Source organism: Rhipicephalus sanguineus, chromosome 7 (assembly GCF_013339695.2).
Source record: "Rhipicephalus sanguineus isolate Rsan-2018 chromosome 7, BIME_Rsan_1.4, whole genome shotgun sequence".
NCBI lineage: Eukaryota > Metazoa > Arthropoda > Arachnida > Ixodida > Ixodidae > Rhipicephalus > Rhipicephalus sanguineus.
Window position 1 is genome coordinate 134,567,777 of NC_051182.1, and position 18,211 is coordinate 134,585,987.

An 18,211-nucleotide genomic window follows, 5' to 3' on the forward strand; every position below is an offset into this window, starting at 1 on the left:
CCTACTACGTTGTAACAGAGACTTGTGCAACATAAATTACTTTTAATACTGCCACGAGCGTTTATTGCTTTATTTTGATGTATTCAGGTTTCAGCCACGAGAACTGTTAGCAACGCTCGGTGCAGACCGTAATGCAATGTTTAGGAAGCTTCACGATTGTTTGAGATCATTTTGTCAAGGTTGCATGCAGGGCGCAAATAGTCAAGTTTATTGAAGAGCTTGCGCGAGCACCAGCGATAACGCTGGAAGGGTCAATGACTGCTGTATAAAAGACGCGTTCAGCCGATGATCAGACTACCGCTGGCCGACGACTGTGATCGCTGCTATCAGTGTACAGCCTGTATTCCTTGTCAGTTGACTTTTCGTTTCCCGGGCACACGTTCGCCCAAATAAAGAGTTGCATCGTGAACACACCGACTGCTGCCTTCTTCTTCATCACGACTCCGTGACAATACGTTTGCATTATATGTCCCCATGAAGCAGAAAGTCCAGCAAGAGTCGGCTTAACATTCGATAGCAAGAAGTTTCATGCAATTTAGTGATGAGGTCACATAGGTATTGCTGCCCATTTCGAAAACTGAGTAAAGCACATGACCGATAGATCACGTCATGTGATGTGGTCATGTTATCATGTAAGAACCCTAAGTTTCAAGGACGCGTTACTAAGTGATGTCGTCACGTGACATTAGAAAATTAAGTTAACCCAATTCGAGCAGGTGACCAAGTCATCACATCATGTGACATAGTCACCTGACCACATAAGACTGAATTTGTAAGGTCACATGACCAAGTGCTGCCATCGTGTGTTATAGTCATGTGATCAAATACACGCTTGTGCCTTGTTCCAAGTTCCTTCTACTTTGTCCATGTCATTTTGCACTGTTTCTTTTCATGAGACCACATAAGAGCCTTTTCAAAGTCACATGACCAAGGATGTCCTCATTTGACAGTGTCACGGGACATGGATGTCAAGATAACTTATAGACGCGGGCACGCCGTGTTTTCACATTCAGTGCATGTTAGGAGACTCTGTACTAGAGACACTACAGGCACATGAGAAGGTCTCTGTAACGTTTTTCTCATGTACAAATGCATAAGTGTTCTGTTGCAGTTGTGTCCTTAGTGATGTTATACTCTCTCTTTTTATACATTTTTGCATTTTTTATCGCAGGTGATGGCGTATTACATATCCTTCCTGAAGACGCTCTCGCTCAAGCTCAACAATCACACCATCCATTTTTTCTACAATGAGGTGAGAGCAAGCGCATGTTTCGAGATGCTCTGAAATCCATGGAATGTCGAAATTTGGCTTATTCTAAATGGCAGGAGCGGGTAAATAAACATACAGCAGGAAGAAAGTGTTCGGATAAGAAATTATGCATATGCATGCATGGGCAGAGTAGTGATCTTCAAAACTAAAGTCCCTAGATTTTCCCCCGTTCTTTCTTAAGTACCGACAACCATTGAAGCGCCGCCGACAAATCTCGTTGGCTAACGCTTGTTTTCGGTAGCCATGTCTTCCTAACTCTTTTCTAGCACCTGGTGAAACACGTCCCCCGCTCACTAATGACAGGGGGTTGGCGGGAGGAGAAAGGCACGTCGTGTTAGCATATTGTCCACTGAAAGATGCATGTCTTATGTATTTAGACGCACGTGGCTTTGTAAATCTTCCAAGTTAGGAAGAAAATGGCGGCAGATGCCAGCTGCGCGTGAGAGAGGGCCACGAGAGGAGGCAGTTGTCGGTACTTAGGTAAAAAGGAAAAATCTAGGGACTTTATTCAAGACCATTGCTGGTGGCTTCTGCAAAACCTTGTTGTAGTTGTCGATGGTTGTGGTAACAGTGGTATCGTGATATCTTATGATGGCGTGCATCATGAACGTGGATGACAACAGTACGTAATAGGTGAAAGACACAGTAGATGAAAATAAGTGCTTACATCTTTTGTCCATTCTTATGTACTATGCTGACAAAAGACATAAGCCAAAAGATGTGTCCATATAAAAGACATCACTTTTGTACTTCGTCTATTCTTACATGCTGTGTCGTCCTTGTTTAAGATGCATGCTGCCATAAGCTATCATCACTAACCCAATAGCCTATCATTACGGTTTAAAGAAGTCATGACACCAAAGTTTCCCAACATGGCTATCTGGCCTAGCTGGAATCGCTTCATGCTTATGAAGCGCGAAAAACATGAGGACGAAGAAGAGATGCACAAAGGACAGGCACTTAAAACGCTTGTCCTGTGTGTATCTCTGCTTCATCCGGGGCCGTGTTTTTCGCACTTCATAAGCAAGAACCCAAATTTGTGCCATAATTCGTGTTATATGGGTTAATCCTTGTGCATTCACAAGTAAGCTGGCAAATTTTAGCACATCTGGTCAAGCACTTAATTTATAACTGAATATTTTTATGAACACGCGAGCGACCTGAGAGTTTGGGCAACACTGGCGCACTCACGAGCCATGACGTAACGAGCTGCTGACCGTTGGAGCGTCTGCATTCCGGTGAACAATGTTGTTCTCTGATCAGCTGTGCGTGCAGTTTAGCCGTTTCAGCTTTCCCCAGCTTGGCATTGAAAGTGAACAATTTACAGTGGCTGAAACTTTGGTAGAAGACGATGGCTGCGCTCCATGCAGCACGTGATGTCACACAACGCCCTGGCAAAATGGCGGTCGCTGGCACTGGGTGGGGTTTATAGCTAGCTACTTCTAGGGCTTATTTTGGACTGAAATAATCTTTTACAGTCCATTTTTTGTACATGTATAGTCACAGTAGACCCTCTACTACTGTTTTTCGCTGAAAACTGCAAGTTGTTGGGTGACCATGTCGTGGCTCCTTAAAAGTGACTGTGTTGTCATTATTTGTGGGGTTGGTGTTGGTGGTAACTGTGATGTCGTTGTTAAACTGTGGTTTTGCCTTTGATTGGATATTGATTTCTCGCTGAAACGTCCCGTACGCCGTGTTGCAGCACACCAACGATTTCCCCTTGTACACCGAGGCCATCAAGTTCTTCAACCACAGCGAGAGTATGGTGCGCATCGCCGTCCGTACGCTCACCCTCAATGTCTTCAAAGGTGAGCCAGTGGTGATTCATCCTTGATGCAAATGCGATCCGGTCACCTCCTCGTTTGACTGGGTCTTAATATCATGCAGGCCACTCTCATGAATGCTGGCTTCCTGTCGTTTACATTAATGAAGTGCTAATGTGATACCTCGTTAGGTGTTCACTATGAATGCGATGCCACAAACACAGGTTGTTTAACAACAAACATTGTGAGACTTAATATTAGGACAGGGCCTTTCATGTGACCTAGATGGGCGATTTCACTTGTGCCCTAGCGTTTTGTGCTTGGACATACGTGCGACTAAGTGAAACAGTCACAAGTTTGAGCAATTCAGACTTGGTTCCAGTTTTGAGCATGCTAACCTTTGGTATGGGAGGCACCGATACAGCATCCTAAAGTATTCCGAATTGATGCACTTGCTGGGGATAAAATAGAAATGGTGGATTGATTAGACACGTTTGCCTTTGGATGTTGTAATAGTAAGTAGAGTGAGCGAGCGTGCGCTGTTGTAGCATTGCGATGTCGGTGGGGTGGTTACCGGGAAATAGTGCAGTGCAAGCGCACGTACAAAACGACAGAAAGTGAAAAAAAAACATAAAACAAGATGCATGCCAGTCGTAACTTAAAAAAACGGATCAAGAATGTAAATGTACCAGAAAAGAAAATTGGAACGAGCTAGTCACAAAGATGCAGATGCCCTAGCAGTGGGGTTCTACGTTTCTGCAAGGAAGAACCAAAGCCTTGCAGCCAACCAAACATAGCAAAAAAAAAACAGTGGTTATAATTTTTTCATTCCTTTTTGTATTGCTTTCGGACTTACAATCAAGCAATATCAAGATCCAAGAATCAATTGAAAGTAGCAGTGGCTGTTATCTCTGCTTCGGTTGCACAGACACTTTTTGTTGTTACGACTGTCTACTGACTGATCATTTCATATTTCAAGAAGTGAGGTAAGCCATCCCCTGGTCAACGTTTCGAAGCTAAAGTTGTCTTACTTTCGTAATAACGTCTAAACGTCTTGCTTGTTACAGTTTCTTTTGTCTAGTTATGTTTGCTTTTTTGTCTCGTTTTGTATTTCGTTGTTTTGCGTTTGTGCTTGTGGCATTGGTTCTTTTTTAGTGAGCTTGGGCATTTTGTTATGCATTGTTTTTTTGCTAAACGTCAGCAGCACATGTTACACGTGTTGTCACTTTTGAACTTGACTATCACATCCAATAGAGAAGGTATTGTAGGAAATGCAGGATCAGTACAGTGACTGCTGTACTGGAATCGAAAATACACAATACCCCAGTACCGTGACGCTCGGGGCAGTTGTAAATCAGTAACGCTGTAAAGTAAGTTGCATTGTGCTGACAGCCTTTCGCTACGTTCTGACATGTAGCTGCTCAAATTTATGGGTATCTTCCTGAACGGCGTAGCGGTCAGTGCTTGTCACGTCTTTGCGGTTCGTTTCAGTGCCATACTGTCTTCTATTAACCATTAGTCTGGACTTCGTGGCCTGACTAACCAGTTTTTTTTAGTGTTGATGCATTTGTGTGAACAGTGTTTCAACGTGAACTAGTTGCTTGGTACATTGAACCGAGTTTCGACGGCTGAACTGCCAACGACAGACGGGAAGACGTCCCGGGCCAGCTTAACGTAAAGATTCCTTTTTCGTAGTTCTATGACTTTCGTACAATTCGGGATTGCTCGAGATTTCATGCAAGAACATGAGCAGTGCGTTGCTCAGAATATTTACGAAACGAAAAAATGATGAATGGTAATTTGAATCGAATAGGTAGGTTACATTCGCCCCAGTATTTCTTTTAACTGTCGTCTGCGGTTCAAAAGTCGAATACGACTCGAAAGCGTTTGTGTAGCGATGCCGTTAGTCGGCAGGCGGCTCAGGGGGGAATACCTCTCTCTTTTTTCGGAATCCATCCCGTTGCAGAAGCTAATGCCAGCAGGCCCGAGGGCATGCTGCAATCCAAACATAAGAGAAAAAACGGACGTGGTAAGCATACAAAAAGCCGGCTGCTTGCGCGAGGCAGACGACGTATCGCTGTTGTACATACCTTCTTTTGCTGGGTGTAACCCTCACCTCACCACTTGACGATGTCCACATACACCACACACGCGCTGCATGACACCTCCTGATTCGGTTGGTCTCCGCAGTTTTGGAAGATTTTGGGGGGCAGGGCTTGGAGGCCTCGCATTCTTTTTATGGCTATAGTTGGTTACAGCCTAAGCATAAATTTAAGCTCTGCCCACAGCCATCACTCTCTCACCCAGAGAAAAATTTGTGTAGATGCCCCATCCAATCGCATTCACTCATTTCCGTGATGTCAAGCACCTTTCTTATATTTCAGTTAGGTGATTTTCTTATACACACACATCTTCATGGTGCTGGTTTTCGGTCGAAAACTTTGAGCTTCCAGCAAAATTCAGCAGTGATTCCGACATCACTGCTCAGGGAAATGAAATATTATAGGTAGGGACGAAGAACTTTCAATTAATAATATGCATAGTATTTACATTAGCAGCAAAAAAGTACTTGCGGTTAAAATGGAAACCACCTAGCATGTCACCCTTGCACAGATGAATGGCAGAGGGGCCGCAGTTCTGGGGTGGAGCTTGTATTTATTAGGTTGTAATCGACTATAGATGCCGCTGCTGACAGTGTGTGTCTGTTGCATATCGTTGTTGCATCTTCTGTTGTGTGTATCGTCACCAGAACCACGAGGGCACAGATTTGGTTTTCGTCATTGTTGTTGCATGACCCTAATTTGCATAAACCGGGGACATTCGCTTACGTTTTTGTTTTGTTTATGTTTTGTTTTCCCTAAAAGAAGATATCCGAATGAAGCTGTTTGCATGTTTTGTTTCCTTTGTTTCGTTATTCTTCAAGCAGCGTTTCAGTATTATGAAAAGTTGCCAAATGCGTTTTTCTGTACGTGAATAGGAATTGAAGTGTCAAAGTTATCGGCAACCACATGTAAGTCACACACTTGGGATGGTCATATCATACATAACATAGCTGTGTTTTTTTTATTTATGATGTATAGAGAAATTAATTTTTTGCTTAATTTAGTCAATAAGTTGTTCATAGAGGCATTTTATTTCTGAGAAATGTGAGAGGAGGGATGGATTAGAAAAAAAAAGCTGCGACTTGAAACATAACGAGGCTTTGTCTTCCTGCAGTGTTAAATTCAATTTTAATGTAAATATTAGCATTAAGATTAAAACTCGCGGTCTTTATATTATCATGTCATTTTCTAGCAAATTTTCTTCCTAAAAACTAATTGAAGATTACGTCACAGTTGTGCTCTACAAAAAATTTGTGCCTACACTTGAAGCGTAATATATTTTTCATTGCTTATCAATTATACTTACACCAGAAGTGTAACGATAATCTTTTGTTGCTCCAAATGAACATAACGGAAAACGAATTTGCACTATATTTCTAGCCTGAGGTTTGATTCTATTTATGCAAAAACAGAGCATGAACCACTTCAGGATAAATAGGTATTCAATTACAATTTACTTAAGACTTTAATTGCTATAAAACGCATAAATCAACATATGGCATTATTTTTGTCGCAATAGGATATCAAATGCCTTGATGTAATGTGTAAATTTGACGCATTTACAGACAGTTCTTCAAAGGTGGCTTCTGAAAACTTTAAGCATCATTCGTCTCCTGTTGTTCCTTTGTGTTACCCTTTCCCACCGAGCGTAAACATCACTGCCCATTCCTAGCGCCTGCTAAGTTGCATAGTGAAAGGCATTGCCATGTGACTTTAGTAACGCTTGTTGCAAATGAAGGACAGAATTGGCATGTGCACGATTGTGATCACACCTGTGACCCTGTATGCTCATGAAACGTCCCCGTTGTTCGAGATTGGAGGATCTGCACCACACCTGAAATCCGACACTGGGGTGTGTTTATCTTGCACTGGTGACAGTGTTTCGGTGGCACTGCACGTGACTATCCGACTGCTGCAAAGACTCCACCGTTTTATGTGAAATTTATGTTATGCAGGGCTCTGAAAACTCACTACGGGGCTGTATCAGGGCAGAGCTGTTATCAGGACAGAGTTTTCATCAGTATTACCGAGGCGTTATTAGTGCTACCAGTGCTGTTATCAAGGGGTACATCTAGACAGGACAAAATTTATGTGTTCAATACAGGGTTGTAAAAGCATAAAAACAGGGATGTTACCATAACAGCCCTGTATTGTGATAACCTATCGGACAGCACAGTACATTCTGTTAACAGCCCTGCACTGTTTAGTAGCTATTATCACAGCGTAGACCTGTTAACAGTTCTGTACAGGGGCTGTTATCGCAGTATTGAAGGGCTGTTGCAAGAGTAGTCCCATATTGTGGTCTCACAGCACTGTATAATGTATCGCTCTTGGTTAGAGTGCATGTCGACTGATTTGTTCATTGTGTTGGGATGACAACACCCCTATGCAAAAGCTGTTATCATATGAGCTGTAGAGGTCGTTATCACAGAGTTCTTACGATAACAGCCCTGTATTGGGATCTTTCAGCCACATTTAGCATATTTGTGTTCTTCAGTCTTGGCGTCTCAGTTGAGGCAGTTAATCAGTACAACGATCTAGACTGGAAAAATGAATTTTGTACGGGGCTTTGAGATTACAACGGCAGGAGGCGATCCACGTCGAAGACAAATAGACGCACCTACGTAGGAGGACATGGCAGAAACAGTGCAGTGCTTGTTCTGAAAGTAAAGCTTCAACTGTGCAATTTCATTATTGCTGCAAATTAAGCCACTTTTGTTGCCAGTTTTTCGGAGTGTTTAAAAACTAGAGTTTCTCGAACATCTCCTCAGAAGCGTTGTTGCTCCCTTTGATGACGTCTGTTACGCTGCGTTCTTTCTCTTCCCGTTTCCGCCTTCCTCCGGCTTTCTCTATCTGCAGTGGAGGACAGGGCGATGCTGAAGTTCATCCGCGACCGGACGGCCGCGCCGTACTTCTCCAACCTCGTCTACTTCATCGGCAAGCACGTCCTCGAGCTGGACAGCTGTGTCACGCACGCCGAGTAAGTGTAGTTATCTTTCCGGGCTACTTGGATAGCAGTTTCCTAGACAGACACGAGGAAGACGACGTCACCTGCATTCTGTTATTTGATTGTAGCCTGGGTGAACATCGTTCCACCTTTCTTTGTTCGTGTTTCATCCTTTGAGTGATACATATGCACCTTTTTTGTAATCTATTTCACAGCTGCAATCTTGTAACGACTTGAAAACAAGGTAAACAAGCCAAGAACAAACTCTTGACCTCGCTGGGTCAGAATAGCACTTTTGCAAATGGCAGTGTGATTCTGAATAGCCATGAAAGGCAGGCAGCCTGTTTATGTTCGGAACTATTGTATCGTATTAGTGTGGCCTGGAATGATCCTGTCACAACTCTCAATAATTAATAAATGTACTATTATTATTATGCCCACGAGAGCTGTTTATTGAGATGCCACGTAGCAATAGCTTTGATGGTTTTGATCAGCCGAGAGCGTACCGAGATTCTGCTCACTAGCTGAAGGTCTTCCTCTTGTTCCCCAGCCATCCTGTGTGCCGCACTTCTTCTTGGAATGCAAACCCAAGATACATGTAAGGCTGTCGCAATGTGTGATTGAAGATGTGATGCACTTTGACAGGCTTAATGACCGTGTTTGTACAACAGTACCATTGGTGACAGTGTCATGGTAACAGCAGTGATGACAGCGTTGCAAAAAAGATGACAAGGACAACAGCATAATGATGCTGGCGTGATGTTTGCACCAGCGATGACGTCACAGCTGTGATGTGTACGATGACAACAGTACCATAGCATTGATAGCAACGGCAGTACTGCAGTGCAGTGGCAGTGGCACACAAACAATCGTGTAAAGTAAAATCTTGTTAGAAGAACCTCGTAAAGATGAAGTGTCGAGAAATACACCAGGAATTGAGGCAAGACGGGTCAGGTCGTGCCATGCAGAACCGAAGCGATGCAGGTTGCTGAAAGAGGCAAGATATGTTTCCCACAAAAAAAAAAAGAAGGGAGGGGGGGGGGTTCCATAAGTAAATGTACTAACAAGACAGTCGTTCAGGAGCAGATGTGGGCTTGAAGTTATGAGAAGTGGTCAAGTGAGGAACGCGCTGGAGCAGACGCTTTAACAATGGGAATTGTCTTTGTTCAGCAAAGACAAGTCCGCTGGTCGAGACGACATTTCCAGCAACATTTCTCGTTCGGCGACATTTCGCTAGTGAACGTCATTCATGGCTCTCCTTAATGGTTCCTTCTGGAGCCTTTGTGAGCTTTGTAGCATTAGGTGTGTCCTGTGCAATGTTTCACACGTAAGCACGTGTGTCACCGTGTCTTTTTTCTTCAACGCGCAGGCATGGCAACAGTACGCGTCTGTCCGACCTGGTTGCCGAGCACCTGGACCACCTGCACTACGTGAACGACATCCTGTGCCTTCGCATTGAAGCCCTAAATGCGGTGCTCACCGACCACCTCCTGAACCGGCTCCTGGTGCCCCTCTACGTGTACTCCCTCGTCCAGGGACCCCACCCGTGCCTAGCGGTGAGTGTGCATTGTGATCCAATGGCGTTTTCTCCTTGCAAGTTACGATACTTGGTCAGGAATAATGTAAAGTTATTCCACTCCGTTATGTGTGTGAGAGAATATCTTGACGTGTGCGTCCATCCTCGCGTGCTCTTTCACACATGTCTGTTTGCTGTGCCGACTTGTAGGCTGTCATTTTCGTGACCGGCGTGGCGTGACTTCTTGCAGGACGACCGGAAGAAAGTCAGCAGCATAGTCTCCTTGTTCCTCCTGTCACAGGTGAGTGTGATGAAATGTTGCCAAATGACTCTCCCCTTTTTTATCATTCCGGCGCTTATAACTGGTGTGTTGCTATTACGAGTAATCAGTCAATTAATCAACTAATCAATTGGTTTTACCAATATTTTTTTTTGCCGTTTCCCTAGCTGCCACTCTTACGTTCCAGCACCTCTTGCAGGATGCTGACTGCAAAAATTCGTCAAGTTGGTCTGCTTTCAGACAGAAATATCAGATAGGAAATAAATTTTTAGTACTTTCAATTCGATTCAGTTTCTACGAATCAAAATTTGTTACCACCCACTACTGTGACGCTCCTCTAAGCATAGTTTGAAAAGAGCCACTGTAATTGTAGCATGAGTTTATGCAGTGTCATGCTCACACCGTGGCACTTCGTCAGTGTCACAAACGAGCGTGTTATAAAGCGCGCGCGCGGCCGCTTTCAAGCAGCTGCGAGACAGAACGGCGCGAGCCGCGCGCCCAACAAGCGCGAAAGAGGAAAAAAAAACAAACATCAAAAGACGCCGGCGCACCGCATTGTCCTCACCCACTGGAGCCAGACGCAGACAACGCGATCAAACGCCCGGCAAAACCTGGATGTTTCTAGAAGGAAGGGGGGACGCATCCCCGAGCGATGCCGCCGCGATTCGAACCTACGAGAAAGCTCTCGCCCTTTCTCTAGCCTCAGCTGTACTGCACGCCGAAGAACTCTCCCGACGCTTCTGGAAACCGGGGGAGAAGGGATAAAAGCGTGCGACGACGGTCAGTCAGGGAGAAGTCGAGAAGTCAGTGAAGGAGTGAGCGAGTCAGTCGGCCCGGATGGTGAAGTTATGCTACGTGTGGCTCCGTTAGCCAAAGAAGACGTGTTTATGATGGTGTGCGGTCAGTCGATCGTCAATTTGGAAGAATCCGATGACGACACCGTGTGAGCCGTGACAAGTCACGACGACGGTTGAGCTACGACGATCAACGCTGGAGCTGGCGTGAGTGTTTCCTTGAAGAGAAGCATTCGATTACCGTCCAAGTATTGCGGACTGGATACGCCATTGTACATTCAGGACTTTAACGGTCATTGAATAGTTGTAATGCATGCGATTGCATTTGTAGCGTGTGATCTGTTTGTTTAGCTCCCGTTGTGTAAACACCATCTGAGTTATATTGTGAAGTTGTAACTGGTACCAGCCGAGTGTGCACGTGTTTGTGATACAGTAGAACCCCGCTGATACGTTTTTGAAGGGACCGTAGGAAATAAACGTAAGAGACGGGAAACGTAAGAGCCGAAAAACAGGAAAAACGGCAAAATATTTAGTGGTACAGAATTTTATTTCAATTCTTACGAGCAGCACGAAAATTGGCGCGCTCAGCCGCGATCTAGTCGATGGATAGAAACGCGGAGCTTAGGACGGCCTTATCCACAGAAATGTAATCAACGTATGTGATTTTTTTAACACCAACAGCTGTAGGCATGAAAGAACTAAGCACACGCAATCACGACCGGCGCGGCGAGTCCGACCGCGAACCGCACGCACGACCATGCGAGCTCCAACCAGCTCGAACTCCTCCCGTTCTCCGACAAATAACGATGATGATGAGTCTACGCCAACGCGATACGCGATGGCAGAAGTGAATGCCAATCTCGAAGGCCTTGCTTTCGCAAGCAATTACGTCATACACGCCATGTTTGTGCAATGCAAATCTCAGAGGCTATGCTTTTGTCAATAGTAAATGCCAATCTCGAAGGCCTTGCTTTCGCGAGCAGTTACGTCATAGACGCCATCTTTGCAATTTGAATCTCGAAGGCCATGCTTTTGTTTGCATCAATTGAAAGATTCTGTTGCTTGCACCTCTCATGCGGCTAATATTACGGTCAAACGAGGCCAAGCTGCGTGAAAATGCACCATGGCCGCTCTCTTTGGTAGTCACTCAGTCGGCTCCGGGCGCACTTCGCGACGTATCATACGGGAACGGTCCGACAGTTACGACGTAACAGCGGGGTTCCCAATACATTGTATCCTATGGGAGCTATGCCGGGACCGGCGGAAAACGACGTAACAGCCGGGAAAACGCAGCAGTGAGGAACGTAACAGCGGGGTTCTACTGTATTTGTATTGCCTTAACTGAGAATATATTTCGTTTTCGTTTGTGTTATCGACTCTCGGCTCTGACTCGGTCTTTGGACCACAACCGGCGTTCGCTGGCGCACCAAAGGACCAACTCTAAATTGTCCGCGCTTTCGTGGTGCGTTTTCGGAGGGCCTTGACGCCAGCCCTTAGAATCCGCCCGGCGATTGCCAACCCGATTAACGGGATAAGTGACAGTCAGTCACCGTTGATCCGGTGTCACCAAGAAGAAATGCACTTGTTGAAATTTGCAGTCGAAAAGGAGGGCTACATTAAGTTTGGCAGCGGTCGGGGGTTCAAGTGTGTCGTAGCAGTGTACTCTCAATGTTCATGTTCACATGTGCAGGTGTTCCTGATAGTGTCCCACGAGCCGTTAGTCAGGCAGCTGGCCAACATTATTCTGAACCGAGACATGAAAGTGTTCACCGCGAGGGCCAAGGACGACTCTGCCTCAAACAAGGTAATTGTTCTGTTCCATCACGCTCTTCGTCTTTTTCTATTTCTAACTATTTTTATTCTATTTGTAAATTTTCTTTTTCTGACTTCTTTGCATCAGCTTTGATTCCAGTGTCTATGATAAAGAGTTTCTGCTTCATGAACCGGAATTTGTGTACAAAAGCATGTTCTTGTGCAACGCTTTCGCAACTGGTTACATACTAGGGCATGCAGCTACGTACACAGTATACTCTCTGTAAACGGAAATCTCTTAAACGGAGCACAACATGAGTGGTTTCATACCTGAATCCTGCACCCCTGTTTATATCTCAGTAAATAGAACCCTTAAAATTAGAATGTTTTTCCTGGTCCCTTGAGGTACTGTTTAACGAAAGTCTACTGTAGTTACTAGCCCCCAAAAAAAGTGTTGGTACAGGACATAGCGCTCTGTCCTGTCCAAACAATTTTTTCCCCAAGATTTTCACGCTTATATAGCTTAAATATATCTCATATGCAACTTGCCGTATTTACTCGATTATACCGCGCCCTCGATTGTAACGTGCACCCATTTTCCGCAACAAAAAAAAAAAGTAATGCATCGATTGCAGCACGCACCCATTTTTCGTGAGAGAAAAGAACAGAAAAAGTCCGCAGGAGTCAAACTTCGCGCATTCAGAAGAACAAGTATTTGTGTTTTAAATAACTAAAATTTCAAAAAAGTAAAACACAAAGTCAAAAAGCAGGCCTTGCCGCTAAAACTGTCACCACTACGGTGGCAATACGAGTCGCGTAATGGATCAGTCCTCGTCACTGTCGGACACCACCTCCTCGCTGTCAATGCTCTTCAATTTCGGGAAACTGGCCCTGCGTTGGTCCACTGAAACCTTTTCGTGAAGCTTTGCTGTAAAAAATCTTCTGCTTCTGTTTGCGCCAGTCTCGCACGCACGTTTCAGGAACTCCGAACGACCGCGATGCGGCCTGATTTCCATCCGTCTCTGCACATGAACTATTCTTTTAAATGCGGCATCGTGGTGCACTCGTCGAGTATTTGAAGTCGGCACTTCCATGCCATCGATGCGAACGCAGAACGGAATGACAATCTCCTCAGCACACGAGAAATAGCCAAGGCGCGTAGGAGGCGGCCATTTCGAAATGCCGATGGCAATCTGACAACAGAGTTTCTTTTTTTTTTTTTTCGGTACTCGATTCTAACGCGCATGCAATTTTTGGACTCGTTTTACCGGAAAAAAGGTGCGCGTTAGATTCGAGTAAATACGGTATATGTCACAGAAGATGCATCAGAAACAACTAGCCCAACTTTCTTTTTAGCCAGGGCATGCAGGTTTATTACTCAGCAAGGCACATCCTTTAACCCCTTAAGTGCTTTATTTTTTTGAAAATTTCCCAACCAAAAGTGCCTATTTTTTTTATTGATGATTTCAAATCTGATTGTACGAAAAAGCAGCTTCTTGATGTTGAAAAAATTATTTGTACCACATACTTAGTCAAATCAAAACACGGAATAACGCAAGGGGGCCTGTTGCAGCTCGTGCACCAAGATCGAGTATCCTTGCTCAATTTTTTCCCGTTTTCTCCTCGCTTCCGAGAGCAAACGAAGCACATTTGAAGAAACTGCTGAATATATTCCATAATGTCATCTGGCAATGACAGGTTGAAAGTCTTGCCTGGAATCGCCAAGAATGGAAAGCGAGGAGGCTTCCCAGGAGGATTGTCCACATCAAGCAGGATCCACTGGCAAGCACTCGCGATGTTCGCTTCCGAGCTGTTTTCATCATCACCGGAGGAGATGCTCAATTCATTGCCTTCGCTGTCTCCACTTCCGGACACAAGATAAACATCTGTATCCGAATGATCATCACTCGAAGAAGATGAGGAAAATGAAAAGCCTCTTTTTCGTGTTGACGAGCCAGTTATCATGGGTGACCGCCACCGCAAGCCATCTTTTCATACAAAAACCGCGCTCTTTCCGCTGGAGAAAAATAAATTGCCAAGTAAATGCTGCCATCTGGTGGATTACATGCAATCTAAGCTGTAGAAGAGCGCCTCTTGTCTAGAACGCTAGAGGGGAGTACCTATTCCGCTAGGACGAGCTCTGCTCGTCCAAAGCAGTTTGGGGACAGTTTGGGCAGGACGAGCTCTGCTCGTCCAAAGCAGTTAAGGGGTTAAATTAAACGATGTCAGGCAGGTCACATGATTTTTGAAATTCTTATTTGCCACACACCCCTAACAAGTGGAATCGCGTTCTTGAATTCCTTGTCAGCATTGTAAATCGTGGCTCGTTCGTGAAAGTACTACCTAAGGTTGTGTGATTTTTTTTTTTTTTTTGTGAATGTACATATACTTGTGTATTTTTTATCTCTTCTAGGTGAATTTTTTTATCCGTACCTTTATTTTGCACATTTGTGTTCTACATCTCTGTGGTTACATCTCTGCCCCACTCCTCTCAATTGTTTTGTTCTTGAACGTATTTCAAGTAAATATGTAAATAAACAATGCTTAGAGCATGTAACGAGTGCTCTGTTAGACTTGTAGGTGATGTTGCAACAGCTGCATGTTTGTTGCTAGGACTACTGATTTTTCTTTTTTTTTTTTTTGCAAATTCTGTATAATAATAATAATAATAACTTCTTTATTTCCATCAACGATGGAGGAGACTGCGGGTAAAAGTTGCTTGAAACACAAGCAACTTGACGGAGGCCCACAGCCACCTCTACAATGCAGGCAGCGATGGCACAGTTTCACAAAAGAAAAGAAAATCATATAGAACACAATATTCAGAATACAAATATATCCAAAAAATTATACAATTTCATACAAAACAAACAAAAAAAAACAGCCACAACGGTAAAAAAGAATGAAGAAAGCAATATTTTTCTCCTATTTACTATGTGAGCATGGATTGATGAAATGTTCGCGCAGTGTTCGTGCAGAAGTTATCTGCAAATCAATTTGTAATTTATGAAATGAATTTAAAAGGGTTGGTAGCGTGTATGATATCCAAAGAACTTCTGTATCTCGAAAGATTTGCAAAATTTGGAGATACAGAAGTTCTGCGTGTAACCAACTTTTGTCACCTTCCACAAATACAACTGATGCTAACTCTTCAGTGAGTCATTGCTAAAGGGTGGTCAGCTTTTGCTAGAAACGAGCGGCAAGCAGTATTGATTTGATGAAACAAGCGGCAAGCTCGTTTTGATTGATTTTGATGAAACGAGCGGCAAGCAGTATTGAGAGTTCTGCATGACAACGTTATGCGCTGCCTTCGAAATGATAATGATTAACCACCTATCCCACCAATATTTCCCAACAACTTTTTGCTTTCCAATCAAGAATGAGAAATGAAAGTTTTTTTGTATTTTCTTCTGGATATTTGCGATTGTTGACTGCATTCTGATTGTTGGTCTGTCTCACACTAGCGCTACTGAGCTTGAGGACGTGGGTTCAATTTCAAGCCACAGGGGCCACATTTTGATGGGGACTAAATGCAAGAACACCCATGTACTTGGATTTAGCGGCACATTTAAGAACCCCAGGTGGTTAAAAATGAATCCAATGTCCCCCGCTACAGGGTGCCTCATAATCATATCATGGTTTTGGAATGTGAAACTGCAGAAATTATTGTTAATAAGGTGATACTGTTAAAGAGTCTATGTCACAGAAATTCCGGTGTCAGTGTTGGTGTTGGCAGCGTTGGTTGTGAATGAAAGATTGACGTTGTCCGTGGGAGAAAAATTTCAATGGATCTAAAAAGTCTGGGTTCGAGCTGGAACCAAACTCAACCTTGGCCGCAAATACCACCGGTGGCGGAGGTGATTCTATGCTGCTACCCACCGAATTAGTTGCTTACCCTGTGCCCTCAGCAGTGGCTCTGGGGATAGCTCAGATGTTTCAGGACATTATATTATATGTCTGAGAGTCGTAGACCCAATAACGCTGTTACGTTCCGCTATTAACACTTTGTGGTCCGAAACCCTTTCCCACCTTCCATCCATTCAGGTACAAAAGGTAAAAGACTCAAAGTTCAAGTAAAAGGAGTTCACTTACTCTTTTACGGATGGCGCATAATGTAGTGAGAAAATGCATGCGTGAATCAACCCCGAAAGAACTTGTCCAGCAGTGCCTGACCACAGACCACTGCGGCCGTGTTGTGTTGTCGGGCAGGGGACAATAACGGGCCACAAAGGGTTAAAGGGCCCCTAAATCACCCAGAGATCGAAATTTAGTTGTGGTGTGGCAGTTGTGCGCGAGCCATCAACAAACATGCAGCCACAAGAATTTCTCAAAAATGGTGTTATAATAGCGTAGCTACATGCGTTTGATGATCCAAAAGTGGTCCTCGCTCGTTTCGCTCTTTCCTTCACTACACACCGTTCGCCTGCGCCTCTCCTCCTCACGGCCAACTCTGCGGATACCAAAAGGCCCGGAGAGGACAAAGAATTCTTTTTTTTTATTTTGTGGCACACCTGCTGCTCGTAGTACTGCCACGTTTCGCATTGTTGATTGTGACGACATTCTGAACTCGGTATGCGCGTTTGCTTGAAACGTTAAAAAATTATCAGTGGTGGTATTGGGGCCCTTTGAAGGCTAAGCTTAGGCGTCCTTCAAGTTTTGTCTGATACTTGGTCTACAGAGCGACCTGGGCAGCGAGCCTGAGTTTGTGGCCCCCGAGGAGACGCTTGAAAAGAGCCTGGAGACATGGACGTCCGTGGCACCAGCGAGCGAGGTCGGCATGAGCGCCGAGGAGCAGGGTTGCCACGGCGACCCCCCACATGCTAACAGTTCGGCCGCGGCAACGCCAACCAATGCCTACCCGCCCGGCCTTCACCCGTCGGTGCCCTGTCACCCCGAAGACGGCGATCATTCGCAGCCGGCATCCTCGACCGACTGTGAGTTCGATTATTACCGAATGTGTGTGTGCTGCGTGCATGTGCAACTGTGCAATTTTTTAAACCTGAACTCGCGAGCTTTGACCACCGAGTCGATAAGCACCATATGATTGAGCGCAGTGAACAGTGTGGTGCAGCTTTGTTCTACCAGGCTGTTATTCAAAATGGACCCAACCCCACCTGCTTTTTTGTTCTTGCTTTTTTGTCCTGTTTTTGGCTTGCAGTGGCAGATATCTTTTTTGCCTCGGGAAAGTGCTGCATTAAGCACATGAAACAAAAAAAAAAGCTATTACGCACGTAGCATAATCAGCGGGTGTACATCACTTCCTATCCATCGCAAGCTTGACCACTTTACCTTTTCTTTATAACTTGATAATATGACGATAAGGTGCACAGAAGAAATGGAGGTGGTGTCCAGTTCCCGGAACAGCCTAGCAGAAGGCAGCTGAACAGGACTGCTCACTACGCACATGCGCATATTCTCGTTCATTTCTCCGCTGAGCTCCGTTATGAGGCGCTTATCAACTCGGCCGCTGACGCTTGCGTGTTCAGGTTAAAAAATTGGGCGGCTGTACAGACTCGACCACATCCAAGATGGAGATGTCATTAGTACTCGCGCCGGTATAACTAGAACACTTGTTTAACTTTACAGACTAGACGTCTGTTGTATGACATCTAGTCATGGTGTCGATAAAGGCAATAATAACTTTCCTTAATTATGCATTAAACATCAGCTTCTATGAGGTGTTGAATACTAATGAGGTGTTCACCTCAGATGTGGACGCCCCTGTGCACTCGTGGACAGTCGAAATACAAACAAGTCAGGGTTAACCAAAATGCATCCTTCCATTCT

The 18,211-nt window shown here is 44.6% G+C and overlaps 1 protein-coding gene across 1 annotated transcript in view; it reads left to right on the forward strand.

Moving 5' to 3' along the window:
• LOC119400018 (protein CLEC16A homolog) overlaps positions 1-18,211 on the forward strand; it is a 68,707-nt gene that overhangs the window by 15,919 nt on the left and 34,577 nt on the right. The window contains exons 5-12 of the mRNA XM_037666927.2: positions 1,172-1,252; positions 2,973-3,078; positions 5,000-5,062; positions 7,995-8,115; positions 9,452-9,638; positions 9,849-9,899; positions 12,363-12,476; positions 17,103-17,358. Of these exons, the coding sequence (XP_037522855.1) occupies positions 1,172-1,252; positions 2,973-3,078; positions 5,000-5,062; positions 7,995-8,115; positions 9,452-9,638; positions 9,849-9,899; positions 12,363-12,476; positions 17,103-17,358 (979 nt within the window). The remainder of the gene's footprint in view (positions 1-1,171; positions 1,253-2,972; positions 3,079-4,999; positions 5,063-7,994; positions 8,116-9,451; positions 9,639-9,848; positions 9,900-12,362; positions 12,477-17,102; positions 17,359-18,211) is intronic.